This window comes from Uranotaenia lowii, chromosome 2 (assembly GCF_029784155.1).
Source record: "Uranotaenia lowii strain MFRU-FL chromosome 2, ASM2978415v1, whole genome shotgun sequence".
NCBI lineage: Eukaryota > Metazoa > Arthropoda > Insecta > Diptera > Culicidae > Uranotaenia > Uranotaenia lowii.
In genome coordinates, this window is record NC_073692.1 from 305,263,047 (window position 1) to 305,286,359 (window position 23,313).

Genomic DNA, 23,313 nt, shown 5'->3' on the forward strand with positions numbered 1-23,313 from the left:
TCAGTAATGGTTTAAAACATATAAAACATGCCACATTCCAATTAATCGAGAAGTATTGAAAAAAGTAATCAATCTTACCCCGTTTTACGGTACTAACTTTTGTCACTGACTCGTAATAGTTTGTTTTAAATATTGGAATCTTAATCTCAAAATGAGATGTTCCAATAAAAGGTATCAAAAGAAAACTATAGAGAAAAGACTTTGATCAAAAGCTATATTAAAAACTAGCACAAATGATTGAGAACGGCAATGTACACACTTAGAAAAATCCAAGGAGATTTACATGAAAAAGCATGGGTAGAAGGGAATCGGGTATTTACATGTGTTAAAACAGTTTATTTCATGTAAACTTTCTTTACATATGCAGTTTTATCACACTGAAATCCCCGATGTCTTTCTACCAATGCCATTTCATGTAAATTTCCCTAACTGCGCGGGTAGAAGGGAGTCGGCTATTTACATGTGATAATAAGGTTGATTTCATGTAAAACTTCTTAGAACTTAGAAAAATGCACGTGTATTTACATGACATAGCATGGGTAGAATGGAATCGGATAATATCATGTAATTATACAGTTCAATTCATGTAGGAATACAGTTCTCTTCATTTAGTGATAAAGCTAATTTCATGTAAATCTTCGCTTCGGTTCCATTTGATTGTTTACGGTAGAATTACGTTTGAACCATCATTCCAAAATGTGTTTAGGCATAGGATGTTCTCAAAATGATGTAAACACAACGGTTTTAGTCAAGTTGATTCGTTTATTGTGTATAAAACGTGTGTGCGAAACATATGGTTTTCGTGGAACTATACTGCCGTTGGAAGCATAATTGTCACATGTCACAAAAAGGCAAAGCGAGAAAAACGCGATTAAAGTATCACAAAAACACTTTGCTGTGAACGCACAGTTTTGCAATTTTTGTTGACTTCAATGCCGTGGATCTCTAAAGTATACTCCTATCATATGAGCCTCGATCAAATTTTTCGAAAATGAACTGAACTTTCAATGAAAATCGTTGTGTGACATTTATGCCGCGAAATTCTATGAAAAGTCGAAAAATGGACGCATATTTGTCACACCACGAACATTTTCCCAGTAGTTGTTAGGTTTGGCATATCGTGTGTGGCTCTTGTGTTTTATTTGTGAATGGAAGCTTAAATTTAAAAAAAAAATCAGGTCTGAATCGGATTATTTGAAAATTTACACTCTCTGGTGCCAAACATGAAGTTTTTAACGGGTTCGATCAATAAAACGGCACGGGGGAGCAATTTGCGGCAGCTCAATCACTTTACAAGAAGCAACATTTCTTCAACTAATGTCAGCTGCCGTGCTGAAAACGTCGCAACCGCGAAAGAAGCGTCACCAGAAGAGGACAATCGATCCGTTTGCAGTGAATACGGTCTTGGGACAAGTTCCGGATGAAGTAACTCTGGCGGAATAGTTTGTAAACAAGAAGAAACAGACATCTCCGGTATTTTACTAGGTGTGTCGAAATCAAAAACTCAAAGCAAACCAAAAAAAAGGTCTAAAACTACCGTCAATCAGATGTGGCCATCCTGGACAATTGGTGAATACGGTGGAACTGTCACACTGCGCTGGAAGAATAACAATTTGACTAATGTTGTGAAGCTGGTTACGTTTACATGCATTCTCCCAAGTGCCAGCAACGGACCCGAAGCAGTTTGCAGAGTTTTTCTTGCACATGCTGGGTTTCCGCGAAAACAGTGACCCCTCCCCCTCTTCACATCTCCGTGATCGCCTCCCGACTATCTAGGACACGTGTGCCAAGTTAGGTGAAAATCTATTTAGACGTTCCGAAGTTATAATACGTTCATTTCTTTAGTGTGACAAATATGCGTCCAATCGTCTCAGTGTGACAGTTATGCGTCCATTTATCCCAGTGTGACAGATTGACTTTGAATTTTTCTTGAAATTTCTAGAATAAACTTTATGTTTCGACAAAGAATATCAATAATACGTATCAAATTATGACGATTGGCATCAAAAACGTCGAAATGTCACATGTGACAATTATGCGTCCAACGGCAGTATACCGTATCCAGAATCCGAGAAAAATGAATTTCCCTATAACTATTTCTTTCATTACTTCCATTTCTTTTTTTTCGATATAAGAATATAAGCCTTTTAATTTTAAAACATAATAATATTGTAACTTTCTTGAGCTATCTTATGAAATACTTTAAGCCTAGTTTTTTTCATTCATCATTGATTATATTCACTACCTAATATCAAGAATGGTTCCTAACTGTATTTTTTTTTTAAATTGGTCACAACCTTACCATTTTCATTGGGTGGGTTTCTGCTTGCATTAGATTGAAAATCGTCGAAACTATTTGGCCTTAGCAAGGTGGATTCATTTTCTCTAATAGTTGAACAAAACATTTTATCTGGAATCTTGGAACTCACATTTTTTCAATTTTCCTGGTGTTTTGTTGATGTGAGTACAATTGCTAGAATGAAATTGTTATCAATAGTTAATTAATCACTAGCGCAATTAATGCTAAACTTACCTAGGAAAACTCTCGTTCGATGCGTAGCGTTTCAGGATACTATCTTTAATTCCGGCGTTTTTCATCGTGTTGGTTTCGGTCTGAGCCTTTTGAAAATATATGGTGACGTGGGAAACATCCAAGAGCAGATGAAATTAAGGATGATTTTGTCCACGGTAAGAAAATTCCTTCGGGATTTGACTGGCGATTGCATAGAAGGAAAATGCACCGTCATGCCAACATTCATCTGTACAAGAAAAATAATTCAAAATTCGTTGAAAATATCTTGAACACAATTTGTTTTTCTTACCAAAGATGTAGTTTCGAATTGAAGTGCCACCAGTAGCCGAATGTATTCCTCTTAGCGATCCTGTTCGTGGCTAACTATCATGAGTTATTCTGTTCTAGACTAACAAAATTAAATGAAAAATAATTTTTGAACAAAACTTTGGAAACGCAATTTCAAAACAATAATATACCTACACGCTATTAATAATACACCCATAAGACTGAAATTTAAACTATGGTTCGGTGGCACGGACTATATACCCATAAGATTTTTGACTTTAAGAAATGAGCTGTTGAATGATAATTCTTGCAAATAAGAATTATCATTTCACACAAATGAAATGATGAAGATTTACGATAAACGCCTTAATGCGAAGCGTTGTTTTTAAAACAACAGTATTGAAATCTTTATGCAATTTAAAAAAGTGTTTTTAAAATCTAACGACTAATGATTTTTGATAGATTCAAAATAACAGCTCCAAACTTGTCCAAATGTGTTTTATTAAAATCGAACTATTAATTGTTTGTATCAGCAATTTCCCCATTTGAAAATTAAACGTTTAAACATAAAACAAATTTTAGCGAAAACTAAAATATGTTTTTGTTCATTAAATAATTTTTGACAAATTAAATGACTAGAAATGTAAGCTTTTTGCTTTTTGCTTTTTAATACATGCAACCAAACCAAAAGTATTTTGATGCTTAAAATTGTAGTTGATTGTTGTCGAATTGCCTGTATCTACCTACCAGTTTCGACCTTTTGAATTGTTAAATACGTTGATCAGTGTTTAAAATTAACTAATTTAAGAATTTTTGCGTTTTCCGTGTCAAAGCAAAAAAAAACAAAACTGAAGTTACCTTGAACTTGAACTTGCATCGGATTACATTTTCAATCTCAATATTATTTTATTTTTAGTTTTGGTTCCAGTGATACGAAAATTGCTAACATTCTCCCAAAATTCAAAATAAAATAACTTCACCTATCATAGGTATTTATGGATCAAGTTCGTTCAAAAATGGAATTAAAATAGAATTTCGAATTTGTTTTTACTAATAATGGCTTATTTCAGATAACGTTATTTTGAATTAATCCGAATATGCACAGTGGATGTGTTCTTGCCATCGTGTCCACATTACCTTATACATATTTTACACAGCTTCGGCAATGGAGCTGTCGGTAACCAATATTCTGATTTCCAACCAGAGCCTGCAAATATCAAGCCTGTGTCGACCCACTCGTCCCATTTTTTACAAGGTGGAAATCAAATCGGATGTCATCAGTTGCTAGGTAAGGTTTATTGAAGGTCTCACAGGATCATCGTGTACCTTTATCATGGTCATGAAGTTGATTCTAGTTCTTTAGCCTTGGTCACTCCATCTTTTTCTGAACGTACGGGAACGCGAACTAGGAGGCAGACGAACTTAAAATTTTAGATTCCTTTAGCATTATAAGAAAATGAAGCACAATTTTTCGCTTACCTATTACGTTTTTTTAATCCAATTCTTATTGCTCATTTCCATACAATGGATATGTTTTTCATATTCGGGATCGTTATCCTCGTACTTGGAAGCTTTTCGAAGATACTAGAAAGGTTATTTTAATGCTTATTTTTTTATTCAAAGTTATTTTTATAAGACACACTTACCTTTCTGATTCTGAACCATATTTTATTTTCCAATGTGGATAAAGGAGATTTACGCATTAGACGCTATGTTTCCTCGATTTTAGCTCCAGCAGCTGCTTAACCTAACCGGATTCAAATTCCAAACCAGAGTATGTAGTTGTATTAAATTTCCCATCCTTCATCACATTTCAAAAACTGAATTGGAATAAACCTTTCACGACACGATGTTAATGTAATGTATTATTTTATAACATTCAATCCATATATCTGCTTAAGGAACTTTTCACGCAATAAATTTTCCTCGCGATCCTCTGTTGCCCATATCTTATCTTTATTTATTAACTTTATGCATTCATTTCACATTTAACACCCGGTAAAGCAAAAACTTCTGCGGAGATTTTTTTATATCACTTATTCACTCCCTGTCTACGGAGAAAAACTGTGCACGACTCGATTCGATTAAAAATGGCAGGGCTTTGTCGAAAATGGATTTAATGGGAACTACTTGTATATAATGTAGCATGTAATGACCAGTTAATTGGTTTACATGTAATGACACATGATACTCATTGCTAATAAAGGCAAATGCCAATTACGTGAATTCATGAGTAATGTAACATTACATTTTTAAATTGTGCGATTTAAGTGAGGTGAGATTTACATGAAACAATCTTATTTATTACATGAAAACGCCCGATTTCTTTCTACCCATGTTGTTACATGAATTTCCTAATCTGTGAACATTTGTTTGGGTTTTTACATGACATTTCAAGCGATTTTTGAAATCACTTTCAAAAACTGAAAATTCCGTGCAACGTGATATTACATTTTTTTTTCTGTGTAGGTACGTTGTTTTGAGATTCTGCGAACTGAAGTCGAAGTGTATCATAAAAGATGAATTTTTTCAGGAAATGTATTCGCGAAAGCAATTCTTTCAAATCTGAAATTTATATTAATAAATTTCGGAAAACATGTTCAATTGAAATGTGATAAATCTTTGATAGAACAATAACATTAAACAACTGAAAAAAATCAAATTAAATATTAAAACCTTTGGAACAATTGGTTATATCAATAATTTCAGATAGATACAGAGTGCGAAACAAAAATAGTAAGTACCACTATCTGTTTTGCTTGTTAAAATATGCATGATTTAAAATCGTCCAAATTTTTTCTCTATAATTTGTTTTAAATTTATCAACGGTTAAATCAAGCATAGGTTTAATTTTTTTGGATAAAGCAATTGGCGTTAAGGAACAAGAATATGAAAAAAGTGCGGAAAAGAATAACCATTTATGTTTTTCTACTGAAATCAAGATTTTTTTCTTGAAATTTACTGTGTAAAAGTGAATGAATTTGGTTGTTTGAACTATTTCAAAAGGTTTCTGCATTTTACGGCACTTTCTAGTACTCCAAAATTGTTTAAAGGGGTTTTTAAAAGATTTTCCTCTAGCATAAGGTTGCAGAATTTTTACAGGTTTTAAATTGTACTTTAAGCTTTGAAATCACTTTTAATGAATATTTTTGCAAAACTTGCTCAAAAATTTCGTTTTAGAGGCACAAATAAAAACAAATTACTGCACAATTTGTTATTTTTTGTTTGATTTGCCAAATAAAGTGAATAAATCCGGGCAAAACCCGAGCTTATTTCAATAAAATGCGGGCAGCCGGACCAGGCCGGACTGTTTCCTAATTTCGTATTAAATATTCGGGCAAAGCCGGATAAAACCGGACAATCTGGCAACCTTAGTATAGGTTTATTTTGAATGAGGAAAATAAAAAAAGAAAACCACAGACCATGATGCCTCTAGATATGGTGGTCTCTCTTTGTCAAAAAGTAGACGAGGGTTGGATGCAGAGGAGGAGCCGAAATTTGACAGCTGGCTGTTCGGCTGGCTGCTGGCTGGCTGGGATGCCATGTGCTCTGATTTTTTGTAAAACACGAAGTTTTGCCAATCACCAAGATATTGCTTAGACAAAGATTTCGCCTTGATTTTTGCAAATATAATTCATAGAATCGAAACAAAATCTTCCGGCTGAGCTCCGGGCTGGTAAGCAAAGCTGGAAGAAGTTGGACCTATAAACGACGGTGCCAGCTTTGTCGGTAGCGGTGAGTAACATTAATTTTGCATTACTTATGACAAATTTATGCTTATTCAACACTTTTTTCTTTCAAGAGCTATTTAGAAGCAGCAGAAAGTCATCGAATCGGATGGTAACATGGCGAGGCGTTACATTCCATCGTCCGAGAAGCGCCCTCCTGCAGGAACATCCGATCTTCATCGAGATGAAAAAGCTGCTTCAGGAGGACCCCCGTCTGTTGCCATCGCTGCTCCAGAAGATCCAATCGAGTAATCCGGATCTGATGGGTAGCATTTGGGAAAATCAGATGAAGTTTTTGGCACTTATGAATGATGGGACCGATGAGCTTAAATAAGAAAATAGGCGCAACGTTAGGCGCCTGAGCAGCATGACGATAAGTCCGATGAGTGGGTTGGGGAATCAGTTCGATCCACTGCAGACTGTTGATTGTCCGGAATGGATTGAGCCCCTGAAAGAATTCAAACCATAAAATCGTTTATCATTTAATCATAAAAATTATCAATAGCACAATTTATAGCATTCCTTTAGCAGAACCGATTTACTTTTATTTTCATCCAACACTTTTCGATTGGAGGGAAACAAAATTGCTCTTTGGATAAGGTAACAAGAATAAGGAACAAGCAACATCCGGTTTAGGGTTTTGGTTGTTTGTTCCACCCTTTAAGATCCTTTCTATCATAACGGTCAATGAAAAGTTTTTCTTTTTCGGAACATACGGATAGACCGAACTGTATTGTAATTTTATTATAAAAAAGTGTTTAGAATACAAATTAATTCATTGAATATACTCATATCATTGCTTTTTTTTCCGAAAACTCAATTTAAATATAATAAAATAAACTAAACCCCAGTACGGTTTTGAATCTTTTGATCTTTCGTTTACGATTGGCTTGTGCACATACACACTTTTTTGCCATCTGATTTTTTATCTCTAACACCTGGCATCCCTGGACCCCTTTTTTCGTAAACACTACAGCCAGCTGTCAAAACTTTTTTCAATATGGCGGAATGGCGATTTGGCATATGAGATCACCATACTAGAGGCATCATGCCACAGACTGTATTAATTTTTATTCAGGTAAAGGAATTATGATGACATGTTGACTTCAGTCTATTGAACATTTCAATGCATAATTTCTAAACTGGTCCGAACAAAAAGAAAAAGCAAAATCCCAAATCAACACGGCACACCATCGTGGTGCTGTAATATATTGAGCGCAGTACAAGATTGGAAGATTGTACCAGACAAAATTCTTCCTTTTTAGCTCGTAAGCCTCAGTAGCAGTAAATATATTTAGCACTTCTTTCTTCCTACGCTTTTCAAAAGAAGATTAGATGGAACTTTGTCAGCGTTCTGTTTCTCGTTTTATGTTTCGACAGAGATAATGACAATCCTAAAACAAAATCAACAACCGGGCAAAAATATGACAGTTTCTTTCAAAAACAGTAGAAAACTTTGTGTTGTAATAAAATGTTTAGTATAATCACTGGTTTTATACACACATGAAAGAATGAAGTCTTTGAACCGAGGATGTGGAAAAAGAATCTGATGAAACTGATGATTCCTGTAATTGAAACGATTTTAAAAATCTCAGGCCAAATCTCTTCAAATCTTTGGATCACTGTCCTGCAGCTTAACCAACAGCTTGGAGGCCTCCCAGAAGCGTTTCTGGATGTCCACGTCTTGAACTCGCTTGTTTAGCTCCTCTACCTGGCACCGTCGGAAGTATTTGCCGGTGATGTGCTCCACGTCAGCGGAAACGGCCAGATGAACCGTTGTCCGAGCTCCCTCTTCCGGTGTTCGGAAGCACAACTGGATCGGCTTGAAGAGGATGCTTAGAGGAAAAGGTACATTACGCCAGATTCCGGTATCGATTACCCCTGGGTGTAGGCAATTGGCTGTCACTCGGGTGCCCTTGAGGCGTCGAGCCAGCTCTTGAGTGAACATGATTTCAGCAAATTTGGACAGATTGTACAGCTTGACCGGGAACAGCGAGAAATAGTTCAACGGATTGATGTTGCTGAGATCCCGTTTGATCCCGGTGTATCGATACAGCTTGGAGGAGACAGTGATGATGCGTCCTTGGTCCGCTTTCCGGAGCATGTTAATCAGCAGATGGGTCAGCAGGAACGGACCATAGTGATTGGTTGCCATCGTTAGCTCCAGACCGTCGGCCGTCGACTTATTATTGAATCCTTGGGCCACTCCGGCATTGTGGATCAGCACATCTACCACCGATTCCGAATCTTCAATTTCCTTGGCAAAGGCTCGGATCGATGCCAGCGAACTGATGTCGATGTGCCTGATGACGACATTTTTGTTTTGTGATTCTGCGATGATTTGTTCTGTAAAAGAAATGCAGTGAAAATGGGTATCAGACAAGTATGAATATTTTTATATTGTATTCTTTAGTTTTAAACATATGCATTGAGAATAATACATAAGACCAAACAAAAGGGTGTGTCAATTTCAGACTAACTTTGAATTTCAAAACGCCTCAAAATGCCTAAAAAGCTTTTTATTCGGTAAAAACCAACGTGTGATTTTTTTATGTTTTCACAATAAAATTAAAGTACCAGGTGTGCAAGTTTGACTGAAAACAGGAAAGCTGTTCTCCGTTTTTTTTTCAGAAAAATAATCTAGCAGTCTTGAAATGTATATTATTTTATAATCAGTTAAACACTATTTTTTCAGTTTTTAATCGTAGATGGCAACACTATCTTGCTGTAAAACGCAAAAGAGACCCATTTTCGACTATCAGAGATTAATTAAGGTGCGCTGAATGACTTGGTTAGGAAATAAAAACTTGGTACCAAGTGAACGCCTTGGAAATGTTAAGATCACTCAATCAAATAATTAGAATTGCATCAAGGTCACTAAAATTGAATTTCCCGGACCGATGATCAGAATAGTGTTGTATATTTTGATGGAGCATGACGGACCAGATGGACATCGGTACTATTGGCATGATTTGCAATTGAATCGGAAGTTGAGTTGAGCAGAAATTTCGGGGGTGGCAAATTCTGATGCTGGTGGGGTTTTGAAAATCCAGAATAGCTTTCTTCAGCGTGAACTCAAACGAAACTGTGTTGGAAATCTGACTCAAATTGATGAATATGAGTCTGAATAAACCCGGAAAATCAATATTGAGACTGAAATAGTTTAAATGCCTGATAGTGCTGCCATCTATGACTAAAAAATGTAGTTTACGGAAAAAAAATCAGTTTTTGAATTCCAACCATTTTTCTTTTCTAATTCAAAATTTACCCAGAACGTTGATTACATCATTCCACTTTATTTTCATTAAGAATAGATTAGAATAAATAGAAGCCAATATGTTTCACATGGAGTTAAGAGTATAAACCGATCTGTTTTTTTTTGTTTATTTTTTTTCACATGGTGTTCTGTCTCACGACATAACCTTATGAACAAAATTTCTCCAATTCACTCAGCCCGTGACAACCGTTCTCCAACTACACCAACTACCCCACATACGCCAGATCACGCTCCACTTGGTCTAACCACCTCGCTCGTTGCACCTCTGTTCATCTCGTTCCTACCGGATTGGCAGCGAACACCTGTTTTGCAGGTCGTCTGGCATTCTTGCAACATGTCCTGCATAGCGTATCCTTCCAGCCTTCTTTTGGATACTGGGTTCGCCGTAGAGTCCCGCGAGCTCGTGGTTTATCCTTCGCCTTTACACTCCGCTCTCCTGCACGCCGCAAAAGTTGGTTATTGACACCCGTCACTCGAATACTCCGAGTGTGCGCATGTCCTCCTCGAACAATATCCACTTCTCGTGCCCGTAGAGAACAACCAGTCTGATGAGCGTCATATAGGGGAGAATGAGGATACTTGATCCCTGGGGATACTTGATTCCTTAGCTATATCTCGAAACTGGAATGTCTTACAAAGATCAAATGTTCTAGAAAAATGTGCCAAAATGAGCAAAATAACAATGCTTGTAGTTTAAAAAGTTTTAACAAAATAATTGTTTGAGTAATTAATCTTTGTTTGAAAAATTTCACAAAATGTAACTTGAAGATCTTTTTTCATCACTTTAAAATGTTCCTTACATGGGAAAATTATGAAAAAAATATTTGTTCCAATGTATCAATCGTTCGAGCTTAAAATGAACTTCATTATGCCATATTTTCGAAGCAATGGAAAAATCCCAACTTTTTTCAGAAAAAGTTTTCTAAAATGTTGATTATGGGTACAATTGATCCCCTAGAGTTGGGTACAATTGATCCCCCTTCCAAACGGCATATTCTTCTTCTGAATTGATCGTTATGATTGCTGATTACGAAACTACTAATATTTATCCAAAAACCAATGTTTATCAAACAATTGTCTGAATAAAAGAGCAAAAATAATTAATTTTCTCTTAATTATAAAAATAGCGCCTTTAAGTATGCAATGTTATTAGCGTTGAGACAAAGTTATAGAATTTTCTTCTTATGTCTGTTATAAATTGTGAAATGAGAACAAACATGACCGAAATAGTCAATTAACATTCTATCTTGGGGTTTTGTTTGATTTTTATACAAGGATTAGGGCTTCCTGAATAAAAGATCAAGTCTCCTTCAATAGGGGATCAAGTCTCCCCTAACTTCAGAAAAATCGCAATATTTTTACTCCCACGAAAATGCTTCTAGTTCATCTACGGGTTCAAGTATCGTTCTAAATTTTGGAGCATAGAAACTTGAAGTTACAAGCTGTCAGAAAATGTCAAAGACGGCGAGTTGCTAAATTTTTCCAAAAAGATATGGTGAAAATAGGAAAAGGGGATCAAGTATCCCCACTCTCCCCTACAGGTTACAGTTCGTGCGAGCGCTAAGTCTTCTCGACCGCAGTTGCTTGTAGAGTCCATAGTAAGAGGCTTCCGCTGATCATTCGCCAGCGGATCTCACGGCTGATGTCATTGACTGCGGTCACCAGTGAGCCGAGATAGACAAAGTCTTCTACTATCTCCAGCTCGTCACCGTCGATCGTGATCATCGCGAACCAATCATCGAGAGTAGGAATACCATAGGGCAGTAACCGTGGACCGCTTCTATTCCTGGTTTATGTGAATGATTAAGGTGCAATAAAATACCTACATTTTGAGTACATAACATTTTTGTTTCGTTTACATATTTAGCTCCGAGATAGACCCGATATAATGCGTCTAGATTAAAGAGGCTTTACGCGAGTATTTTAATGAGAAGCTTTTGTCATTGAATGTAGCTGAAAACTAAACGTTCCTTGGATTGAAAATTGACAAATCAAATACAGAAACTTCATAAGGAAGTCATTTGCACATGTGGTCTATTGGGGAAAATGAAGAAATTTGCCCCTAGAAAACAGTTATCTTTAATGTACAAAGCAGTTGAACAATCAAAATTACACTACCATGTATTTATTTAGGGTGCATCAGCAGACAGGAAATTTGAAAAATAAACTTTAAGCCGCCCAAAATCACTGTCTAGACCTAGAATGTGTTTAACCTATTTGTTGTACTTGGAAGCATTGAACTCGACGTTTCCTATGAAAGTCCTGAGGAAAATTCAAGCTATTTCAATTGTCTCGCATATCGATGATCAACGTGCCCACCCCAATGTTGTATATGAACATTCTAGCCAAGACAGCTTTCGCAACCAAGCCGTTCTTTCCGTAGGTCGACCAAATATAGAAATGTCACGGAAAGCATTTTCTTCCTATAGTAGGGTAATCTACAATGAACTTCCCCGTATCCTTAGAGATGAATCCAACTTGAACCAATTCAAAACGATGCTGAAGCTTTCTGATGATGCTGATTAGCAACACAAAAATCCATTACAGAATTTATGAATAAAATGACAAAAAAAATGATTGTTTTCTCAAAAACAATTTGATTCAAAGTAATGTACAGTTTTTTGTGCAAAACTTGTAATTTAAGACATACTTTTTTATTACTGACTTAGTCGTCACCTTCAAAAGTTGCTCGGGGCAATATGACCCTAAACGCGCACATTCAAATGATCATTCAAATATACTAGATACGTGAACTTTTGAGATAAGAAAACTTAAATTTGAGTTAAGGGAATCGATTTTTCCAAAATAAGATGCAGAGAATCAAATTGAAAGTATGATATCTTTCTTACTTCAATAAATCTGAACGGATACTTTGCGAACAACTTTGAAAGGCTAAGTTTCTGTTATTTACGGAAAAACATTAATTTTTGAACTTGAAAGTCTTTAATGATGAAATTTTATTGATGTTTTCACAGTCACATAAAGAATAGAAATGAGAGCTATATAACATGTTCACAGTACAAAATGGCTCCGCCATAGATCATATTTTAGTTCCACTTACGATCAAAATTCTTTCTTCAGTAAAACAGCTCTAGAGATATTAAGATTTACTTGATCAACTGTTCCGAGTTGCGTTGAATTAAGTCATTAGACTTAGTCAATTTGGGGCCATTTTTGAATTTCTCAAACCCTAGGGTCTTAAAAGCTTCGTTTTGGTCCAAAACTCATCCATAATTTTTGCCGAATTTTTAAGTAACGTTTACATGAGTAAATTTGAACTTTTAGGTTTGCGTGGGAAAATTGAATATTTTGTACTGAAAAATCAACCTAATTTTTGTTTCTTCTGTGGATCCGAGCCTGCTAATGGTTTTTGTGCCAATTTATAGATTCTTTATAGACAATTTTCCACTGACCAACTTTCTCTAATATCGTAAATTCGTATCTTTTAAGACAAAAAAGCTATTCGCTGTTTAACAGGTCTATGTCTTTTGGCACTGATACACAATAAATTCTATTGACACCACTGCTGGGTGCCAAGCGAGGTATGACCAATTTTGGTGCAATACTTAGCGGGGCACAAGCAGTGGTGTCAATTGAACTTATTGTTTATCAATGCCAAAAGACATACACCTGTTAAACAACTAATAGCTTTTTTGTCTAAAAAGATACCAATTTATGATGTTCGACAAAGATGTTCAGCGAAAAATTTCCTTTCAAGAATTTATAAATTGACACAAAAACCATTAGCAGGCTCGGATCCACAGAAGAAACAAAATGAGGTTGATTTTTCAGTACAAAATATTCAATTTTTCCATACAAACCTAAAAGTTCAAATTTACTCATGTAAACGTTACTTAAAAACTCTGCAAAAAATCATGGATGAGTTTTGGACCAATACGAAGCTTTTTAGACCCCAGGGTTTGAGAAATTCAAAAATACCCCCAAATCGACTCAGTCTATTGAGCCATTAAGTTCTGCTCAAGGTCATTTACCCCATGGCCGTAGGAAAGGGAGAGAGGAGGGGGGTTTAGGGGTTAAACCCCCCCCCCCCCCCTATGAGGGTCCATCAAAAGCAAGCGAGGAATTCTACTCTACACTCAAAATTTTAAATTTTTATCGAATTTTGATGATGGAGTAGGGTTATTCAATAGTAACAATCTTGATTAAAAACTGACTTCAAAACCTCGAAAACTAATCCCAGATTCAGAATTCAGCTACAGATTTTCAAGGTTTCTCACTTATGGAGTCTTTCATTTCTTAATACTAAATTTTACTCTGGTTCTTCACAATTAAAATAGAAATTGTATTTGTGTTTTAAAATTCCAGATAATGTTTCCAGTTTAGGATTCATGTTTTCGGTTAAAATCATCATTAAAAATTCAAATAAAAAGCTGTGCTGAAATCGTCGTTTTCAGTTTGGTTTTACATTACCTTCAAAATTTGATTCATGATTTTCGAAACTTATTCGGATAAGAAATACATAATTGAACTGAAGAATAATCATTGAAACCCGAAACATCCGAATTATTATTAAGGATTCATGATTGAGGGCTCCGAAACTGATAAAAATTCTTGGCTCATATTTCTAAATTCAGAAACCGATTTTATGTATATTTCAGAAAAAGTATTGAAATTCCGAAACAGATTCAAAATTCAGATTCAGTTCGTAGATGAGTTTCACAATCTAAAAAAAATTATCATTATGACTATTTTGGTGAGGATTTAAATTGGAAGAGATTGCAGCCTGATAAATCTGATTGTTGAATTTAACAAAATTCAGTTTGTTTGCACAATTAAGCTGAAAATGACAAAAATTAGTAGAACAATAGTTCATTTTGTAAAAAAATTTATCCACAGGAATCAGTTTTCATTATTTTTGCTATATGAAAACTATTTTGTCACCCCCCGTGGCGTAGAGAACTACGTTCAAGTCTTTTAAGCCAACGGTCATGAGATCTATTCCAGGTCACTCCATACCAGGGACCGACAAAAAACACAAACACAACACAGTTCATATCGTGCAACACAAATCCTGGAGTGCTGACACATAAATTTTCGTGTGCGACACTTCGGTTTGGCACAGCACTTCAATTGTGTTGTGCTGCATCAAATCAACACGGCACAGTTTCCAGTTGTGTCGTGTCGAGAAGAACACAGTTGTGCTCAACACGCAACACAGTATGTGTGTTCAATGGAAGTTAGTCGAAACAGGTTGAAATAGGTCGAAACAAGTAGGAATGGATTTTGACAGTTGGTAATCTGTCTCTTTCCAATTGACTTCGACCGATTTCAACCAGGTCGTCCGTTGAACATACTTACACCAATACTAATGCGTGTTTTGTGCGTTTTGCACACGAATTTCTAGACAGACCGAAACAGATCACGCGAAAATTGAGACGCGTATCGTAACGGGCTAGAAAACAAGCTATGCATGGAATCCTTAAATGTATTGAAATAAAAAATTTCGTAATATTAAATGAGACTGAACAAGCGATGATGGGACAATCTGAATTTATTGCAGAGTTCCGCGACATTTTTGCGGTTTGCTTTTTGTGGACGTGTTCACATTAGTAGACCATCTTGGTCTTAGCCGTCCGCAAACTAAAAATGAACAACAAAAATTGCGTGGACTTGTTTCAAACGAATTCGTGAGGTAAAACCAATAAATTTCTTATCAATAAGATAACTTTATGACAAGTTTTTATTTCATTCATTCCCCCCGGGGCAAGTGCAAACGTCTTCTACCGCACAGCACAGGAATAATTGCAGGAAGAGTTAGCACAGCGACAATCGACTCGAAACACACAGAACCGACTGCCGACTGAATCCAAACATCCAGAGCACTTGACGAAAATGAAATGGCGAGAACGAAACAAAAACTTGCTCTCTGTCTGACACACACGCTGCATGTGTGTTAGTGTGGTAGAAATGAATCCTGCTTTCGAGCTGGATCGGTTTCGACTAGTTTCGATCGATTTCAACTTGCTCCGTTGAACAACGACCAGACCTGTTTCGACCAAAACATGAGCCCGTTGAACAACGACCACTTGACAGAAACTAGTCGAAACCAATCGCTACTTACGATTGAACGCAGCTAGTAGTGTGTTGTTACGAGCAAGGCTATTTTCACCCGTCGCGCTTGAATGGACAGCATTTCTCCGTATTTTATACGGTGAAGTTCTTCACTCACATTGTGTCGAGAAAGAAGCTTGAATGCAAACGAAAAAAAATCTATCCAATTCGCCTGCTGGCAGGTAGGCAACAATGATAATCTCATCGTTTCGGGACCGGCACACGAAAACACTGTGTCGTCAACTGTGTCGGATTTTGTGTCACATGCAGTACTGTGCTGTGTTGCAGCCGACACGCAACAAAAGAAGATGAACACAGACACAGCACAGTTTCGTTTCGGATGTGCCGTGTCATCGAATTGTGTTGCACTTACTGTGTTCGTGCTGTTTTCGGTCCCTGCTCCATACATAGAACACATTCTATGGGTTGGTGGTTTTAGTTTATCGGTGGTTTTAGCATTTGAAATATGCTAGTCATCATATCATCGAGAGGTAGGTATACGGCAAGTGTTTAATTAGTGGAATCTCTTCGAGAAAACATCAACACATATAAGAAGTGAATTCGAATAAAAAATGCAACACTTTGATTTGTGAATAAATTTTGAATGCATGGATGGAATTTGATGAAATTTTCAGCGAAGCTATCTGGTAATGTAATGTTTACATATACAAACTTTTGTGATGTTCTGAAAGTTTTTTTTTTTAATTTTTAATTTACCTTGAAATTGCCCGCCACACTCCCCCACACCAAGAAACTCATTAGAGCCCCCTGGAAATGATGTTTGGTAGTTATCGAACATTAATTCCTTTGAGATAGTCTTTCAATTTGGATTTAAAGGCAAGTCGATTGTTTATATTTTTTAACGCATTAGGCAATGTGTTGTATTTGGTAGGCCCAATGAAGGAAATTCTACATTGACCAAGATTGGTTGTTGATATGCTTCGCTGAAGATGACGCGATTGACGAGTATCGTGCACTCGTTCTCCGATTGTGAAATTTATGTTCCTATTTGTTGTGGAATGTATATTATCAAATACAAAAAGAAGGGTTTGCAGATCACACATTTTAAAAAGGGGTAAAATATTATGGGACACATTAGAATAAAGCTGGTTAGTTGTAAACAATAACGGAAGGCTAAATATAATTTTCAAGCAACGATTTTGGAATGTTTGAAGGCGTGTTAGGAGTGATATCGAGGCACGTCCCCATTGCGCAATCAAGTAATTAAAAAGAGAATGTATAAAGGCGTAATAAAATTTTAATAAAATGTGACGCGGTACGAATTGCTTAATCCGCCAGAGAATTCCACAAAGGGAAGAGATCTTACTCTCCAAATGCATGATATGATATTTCCATGATAAGGTTTCATCTATTAGAAGCCCAAGATATTTAAAATTTGTCACTTTCTCAATAACATTGTTCAAGACTACTGGATCTCCATGAGAAGGGACGAGTTTTCGTGAAGAATGTATAATCATATATTTTGTCTTGGAGAAATTTAAGGTGAGCAAATTTGCATTGAAATATTTTAAGAGAACTTTAACCCTTTAATGCATGACTTTTTTAAAATGGGAATATCAGTTATTGATTCAGTGAAATAATAACATTTTAATTCGAATAACACAACTCAAGAGGTTTGAAGTCGTTCTTTTGAGTATTGTAAAAGTTATGGCCCATCAAACTTGAAAAATATTTTTTGAAATTCTTAATTCATTTCAATACGATTTTGCAAATTTCTACAAAACCTTCTCAATTGGGTGCAGGAAGGTGTTTGTGATTGATTGAGGTTAAAAATGTTTATAGAATTTACGAATCTGAAGAAATATCAGCAATTTTCCAAAAACTACTTTTTTCGAAAAAATAAATAAATTTGAATTTTGCATTTTTTCCGCCTACTTTGTTCGATGTCTCCCAAAATCAATGTAATACAGTAATAAAAAATACCATGGGCTAATTCCTGTTAATCTCAAGAACATTTTTTGTCATTCATCTTTCAAAAATTTCCACTCGTTTCCGAGATATTTGGATTTAGATTAGTGTTGTTTTAAAACAACACTATGCATTAAAGGGTTAAGATCATCTTCAATTTGACTAACGATATGCAAGGGACTGTTTGCTGGATAAAAGAGTGCAGTATCATCTGCAAAAGCCTTGGGACACCATGTAGAGGAAGTTTTTGTACATCGTTCACATAAAGTAAGAAAAGCAAAGGGCCAATATTACTCCCTTGAGGGACTCCAGTATCCATATCTCATAGTGAACTATAAGTGTTACCAATAGAAACGTATTGTAACGTAAGTTGTTTTTGAGATAGCGTCCGATGAAGTAATTTTTCGACTTGAATTCTGGGCAACACTAGTGCCATCTATAATGTGTAACATGTAAATATGTCCCATTAATTTAATTTATATATAAAGAGCGTAGATGGTCTGGGGGGAAATAAGGGGCGGTTAATAATGGCTTGAGAACCTCTGGCAGAGAACTGCTTTGGCGTAAATGAAAGAGTTTGCGTTCTCTATGGAGTTTGCGAACTCCGAAATAAGTCGGAAAACCCCGGAAACGAGGAGCGAAAGGGTTGAAAGGCTCTCTTGCTTGTGAGTCGTTGAAGAAGCCAGACGTGTCGGCCCAACCGAAGTCGATCGGTTTTTGAAAACGAAAAAAAGCCCCTTCGGTTCATTATTGGCGTTCCGCCCTGTATTCCGCGATCCGTGGTGCCTCGAAAAAGCAAGGGTTGGTCGGGGTTTTAGTTCCGACGTGGTCTCCAGTGCCGTGGGAGACAAATCACTAAAAAGCGTTTGCGCACGTGTCGTGTGGCCAGAAAGGAGAAGAACGGCCCGTAGTGGAACCTCCAAAGAAAAAAATCTTCGGTTCAAAGTGCCTCAATCACAATCGAGGTGGCCAAAAAACCCGCTCCCAAACACCTCCAGGCCAACAGTTAGCCCCAAATTAAGCGTAGGAGCCCCTGAGACGGAGTTAAGCCGGTAAGTTTAAATAGACCCCTTCAAAGGTGTAAAACCCTTATATTACAAATGCGTACTATGAACCACATTTCCTTTTCAAATCAAGACAATTTTTCGATTACGTTTGCTGTTTCCTGGAGCGTCACCTTCAAAATAACTCAAAACTTTGAATTTAGTTCAAGTTATAAGTGTTATAACAAATCTAGCCGTTTGTCCTCCTTCGGCACAAAAACAACATATTTGACTTTTTATCACTCCAGCACCGTTTTTGCTAAATGGTACGATTCCAGATCCAACATAAATAGAGTATCAACATTGTGGGACCTATTGAAGAGCTTTGCAGAGAAAACGGTGGCATTTGGAGGCAGTCTTCTTTATATTTTGCCATACATCCTGTCAATCGTTATGAAAGAATGAGTAATTTGTAGTTTCCGCAGATCGTTAGCGTCCTCAAGCACTGAACATTAAATTTTCAATTTTCAATCCTTGTTTATCTCCAGGAAATACAGGCGAGACTTGTCAACGAAAAGTTTCTGGTTGGGTTCCTGCAAGAGTTCGTTTTACTGTCCATTACGGAATTTTTCAAAATATCTCTCCACAAGCAGTTAAAATATTTTGAACACGAGTTTACCACCGTATTTCGTTAATTTTACCAGTTGGCAGCTTTTCTACCTGAAGTAAAGCCTATTTATGAGTCAGCTAGATGAACCAGTCAGAAAAATTTACTGTTTTCATAACTTCCTAATTCATATTTTCGGATTGAGCTTGAAAAAATCACTCACATTCCTCTCACTTCATGGAATCAACAAACTTCACTATTTTTTCGACTTTTCTGGATTTTTCTCGACCCTTCCAAAAAAATTTTGACAATAAACTTCAGTATTGGAAGCTATCTCAAAAACCACTTGCACATTACATTAATAGGTGGCTCCACTAAAAATTTCATCAATTTCCATTCATGCATTCAAAAGTTGTTCACAAAACGAAGTGTTGCATTTTTTATCGAATACGCTCCGTAGGATGTGTTAGTGGCACTAAACTTTAGTGCTCTTTTTTGTCATGGTATCGCCTTGAAATATGCAATCAGCAATACAAAAAAACCTTTTGGTGGCACATAAAAAGTAACTATTTCGAAATGTTATAAAGATTTGGAAGATTTTGTGAACACACGAAATGAAACAGGAGAGCAAGTTTGAGAGGTTTATTTTTTTTATTTTCATAGTTTTCCGTCTCACGACCTAACTTGATAAACATAATTCCTAAAATTCCTTAAATTGTTTGAAAGGTATTTTTCATGAACTCAAGATTGATAGGACCAGGTTGTCGTGATTTTACGAATCTCCATTTAGAGATTCACGCAGACACGTCTGTCGCTCACAAGAATAGATCAATGACTGGCTTTGATTTGTTTGTTTTGCCTAGTGTTGCCAAAATCACAAACATTGCCATTATTTTATTTTATTTATCTTCAGTGTTGCCGAATACAATTTTTCAAATATTTTTATCAAATTTAATTTATATTCTGCATATTCTTCATCTCATCTCTACACAGGTATCGAAATTTATTCACGACGGAAATTGTGCATTTTGTTTTTAGACCATACAGTCCTTTTCCAGCATTTTAACATTACACAATGGAAATTTAAACAAAAAATGGGGTCATGTTAAATAGAAGCTCTTGAAATCCAGATAGTGTAATAGTTATACACATAACACACGACGTATTACAGGATACGACACATAACGTTCTTACTTTACCGTTAAGTAAGAATGTTATGTGTCGTGTCCTGTAATACGTCGTGTGTTATGTGTATAGTTAAAGTTCTTACGTAAGCACAAATCATATAAAAATGAGTGTAATAGTTATTTAAAAAAATTAACAAAAAATCAATAATTCCTATTTTATGCACTACAATTTTCTGCTTTCACAAATAGTAAAACAACAGTCAGAAAGTATATATTTATTCAATAATTGTAACGCCATTGCAACCCTTTTATCAATGACTTCTTCAAATCTTCGGATCGCTATCCTGTAGCTTGACTAATTCAGCGGAAGCTGCCCAAAGACGTTGCTGAATATCCACATCCTGAACTCGTTTGTTTAACGTGTCCAATTTACAACCCCTGAAGTATTGACCGGATATCTGTTCCACGTCCCTGGAAACTGCCAATTGAATCGTAGTCCGGGCACCCTCCTCAGCCGTTCGGAAGCACATTTGAATTGGTTTGAACAGGATGTTAAGCGGGAAAGGAATGTAACGCCAAACTCCTGTATTGATTACCCCCGGGTGTAGGCAATTGGCCGTCACTCGAGTGCCCTTGAGGCGTCGAGCGAGCTCCAAGGTAAACATAATTACGGCGAATTTGGACAGATTGTAAAGTTGACTAGGGAATATGGCAAAATGATTCAGTGGGTTGATGTTGCTGAGGTCCTCTTTGATTGCCACATGTTGGTACAGTTTGGAGGAAACTACAACGATTCGTCCTTGGTCAGATTTTCGGAGCATGTCAATCAGGAGGTGAGTCAGTAGGAATGGACCGTAATAGTTTGTGGCCATGGTAAAGTCCAGTCCATCGGCCGTCACGTTGTTGCTGAATCCCTGAGCAACTCCGGCGTTGTGAATCAGAACGTCTACAACGGATTCTGTGTCGATGATTTGCTGAGCAAAAATTCTGATCGAAGCCAGTGAGCTGATGTCGAGTTGTCTGATGATGATGTTCTTATTGTTCGAGTCAGCAATGATTTCGTCTGTGAATTGAAGATAGAGTCGTGTCGGGTTATTTTATTAAAAAATTTATTAAAAATGCTCTTTGTAGTTCTCCAATATACTAAGCCTGAGTAAGAATTCGTTAGATTTTTGTTAATGGTGTCAATGAAAAACAAATTAAAAATTGATGGTTCATAAAAACGAAAAAAATTAAAATTTATTTACAGCTCAGATGTTGGCTTTAGTCATTTGTCCATTATTCTAAACCATCCTTTGCTATCAGAGTAGAGTTTGAATGTATATACACTTAGAATACACATTTTTCATGATTCCAAAAGTTAATTCAAAAGTATCACACACACAACTCGCGCCATCTAAAATATAAACTATGAACTACCCCTTTTCCAAATCAAGGCGTTTTAAGATAACGTTTTCTATTACCAGAATCTTTACCTTTAAAATAACTCTAAAAAAATATTTGGTCGAAATTATGAAAATTAAGCCAAATATCCTCTTTTGGCTCAAAAACCACATATTTGACTTCTTGTCATTCCACCTCAGTGATTGTTTATCATTTTATTGATACAGTTAAAACTTGCAAACCTATCTATATAAATTTTGTATTTATAGCTATTAACATATGTAATGTCTCTGAGAAACGAAAATCGTTTTGAGACGTGTATTATCAATTGACTCCCTTGTCAATATTAATAAAAATAAAATGTTGTTTTTGAAAATTTTAAGTTCAGTTTTCTGTTTGAAAATTTTTCCACCCACGCACTAAGAAGTGTTCATATTTCCCCCATATTTTTCAAGGTACGGGTTAATTAATCAAATTAACGATAACCATTCAAATCTTGAAAATTTTCTAAAAATATTACTTTAAAGTTTTTTGAATTGTGGATCTGTAATTATATGAAAGGATGCCTCCCATCTATGTAAAACTTAAAATAACCCATTACTTTTTAACAGTAAATTTTAATTATCAGAAAATCTCACCAGAGTGCAGTTTTTAGATGCGGTTTCAATCTAGGAATATAGCCAATATCAAAACATATATCATCAATATTTAGAACAGGGGGTAATTACGAACAAGCTTTGAACGCCCACAAGCTGCAATTTGAAAATAATAAAAAACAACTCTAAATATGAAGAAGGGAGTCAGTCATTCATTTTTAGTTACTTTCCAAATTTCAAGCATAAACGAGCTACTAGTTTGAGCTGAAAGTATAAAAAAACTGAATAATTTTGTTCAAAATTACTCCACTTAGTCCTACTTGACATCCAGGTTTTTTTTTAAATTTTTCTTGTTTATCTCCGGAAAATACAGGCAATACTTGTCAACGAAAAGTTTCAAGATGGAAATCTGCCAAGTACTTGCTAAAGAGTTTGTTTTGCTGCCCAAAACTATTTCTTTTATATATGAGGCCCTGAGAGCCAAAGGGGTATAAGTGACAAAATGGTCTATTTTGAGATAATGTTGCCAAACAATTTTTCGTATTTCAAACTATATTTGGTGATTTTCTCAATTTTTTTTTATTTTATTTACATACTTTTACGTTCGAGAGCAGAATACAAATATTCGAAAAATATATGGAAAATGGTCAAACACAACAACTTTAAAGCGTGTTTTCTCGAAGAAAACTTTTATGCACTTATACCCCTTTGGCTCCAAGGGCCTCATATCTCCTTACTAGGGGTCCAAATATTTTGTGCACGGTTTTACCACCATATTTTGTTTATATTTCTGGTGGGTAGCTTTTCTACT

The 23,313-nt window shown here is 36.0% G+C and overlaps 1 protein-coding gene and 1 long non-coding RNA gene across 6 annotated transcripts in view; both read right to left on the reverse strand.

Moving 5' to 3' along the window:
• Positions 1–786: 786 nt before the first annotated feature.
• Positions 787–2,965, reverse strand: LOC129744492 (uncharacterized). Its single transcript, XR_008736925.1, has 3 exons — positions 2,823–2,965; positions 2,534–2,759; positions 787–2,473 (listed from the first exon to the last, which is right to left on the reverse strand). It is a non-coding gene; the product is annotated as an uncharacterized LOC129744492 (long non-coding RNA).
• Positions 2,966–8,002: 5,037 nt separating this feature from the next.
• The window catches only part of LOC129744490 (retinol dehydrogenase 14), a 94,580-nt gene continuing 79,269 nt past the window's right edge, over positions 8,003–23,313 (reverse strand). For 4 of the 5 annotated variants that reach the window (XM_055737022.1, XM_055737025.1, XM_055737026.1 and 1 more), the window contains exon 4: positions 8,003–8,874. In XM_055737022.1, coding sequence (XP_055592997.1) covers positions 8,135–8,874 — 740 coding nt within the window. In that variant the 3' untranslated portion in view covers positions 8,003–8,134. Of the gene's footprint in view, positions 8,875–20,783; positions 21,587–23,313 lie in introns of those variants that run through there. The other variant, XM_055737023.1, reaches the window with a different exon arrangement.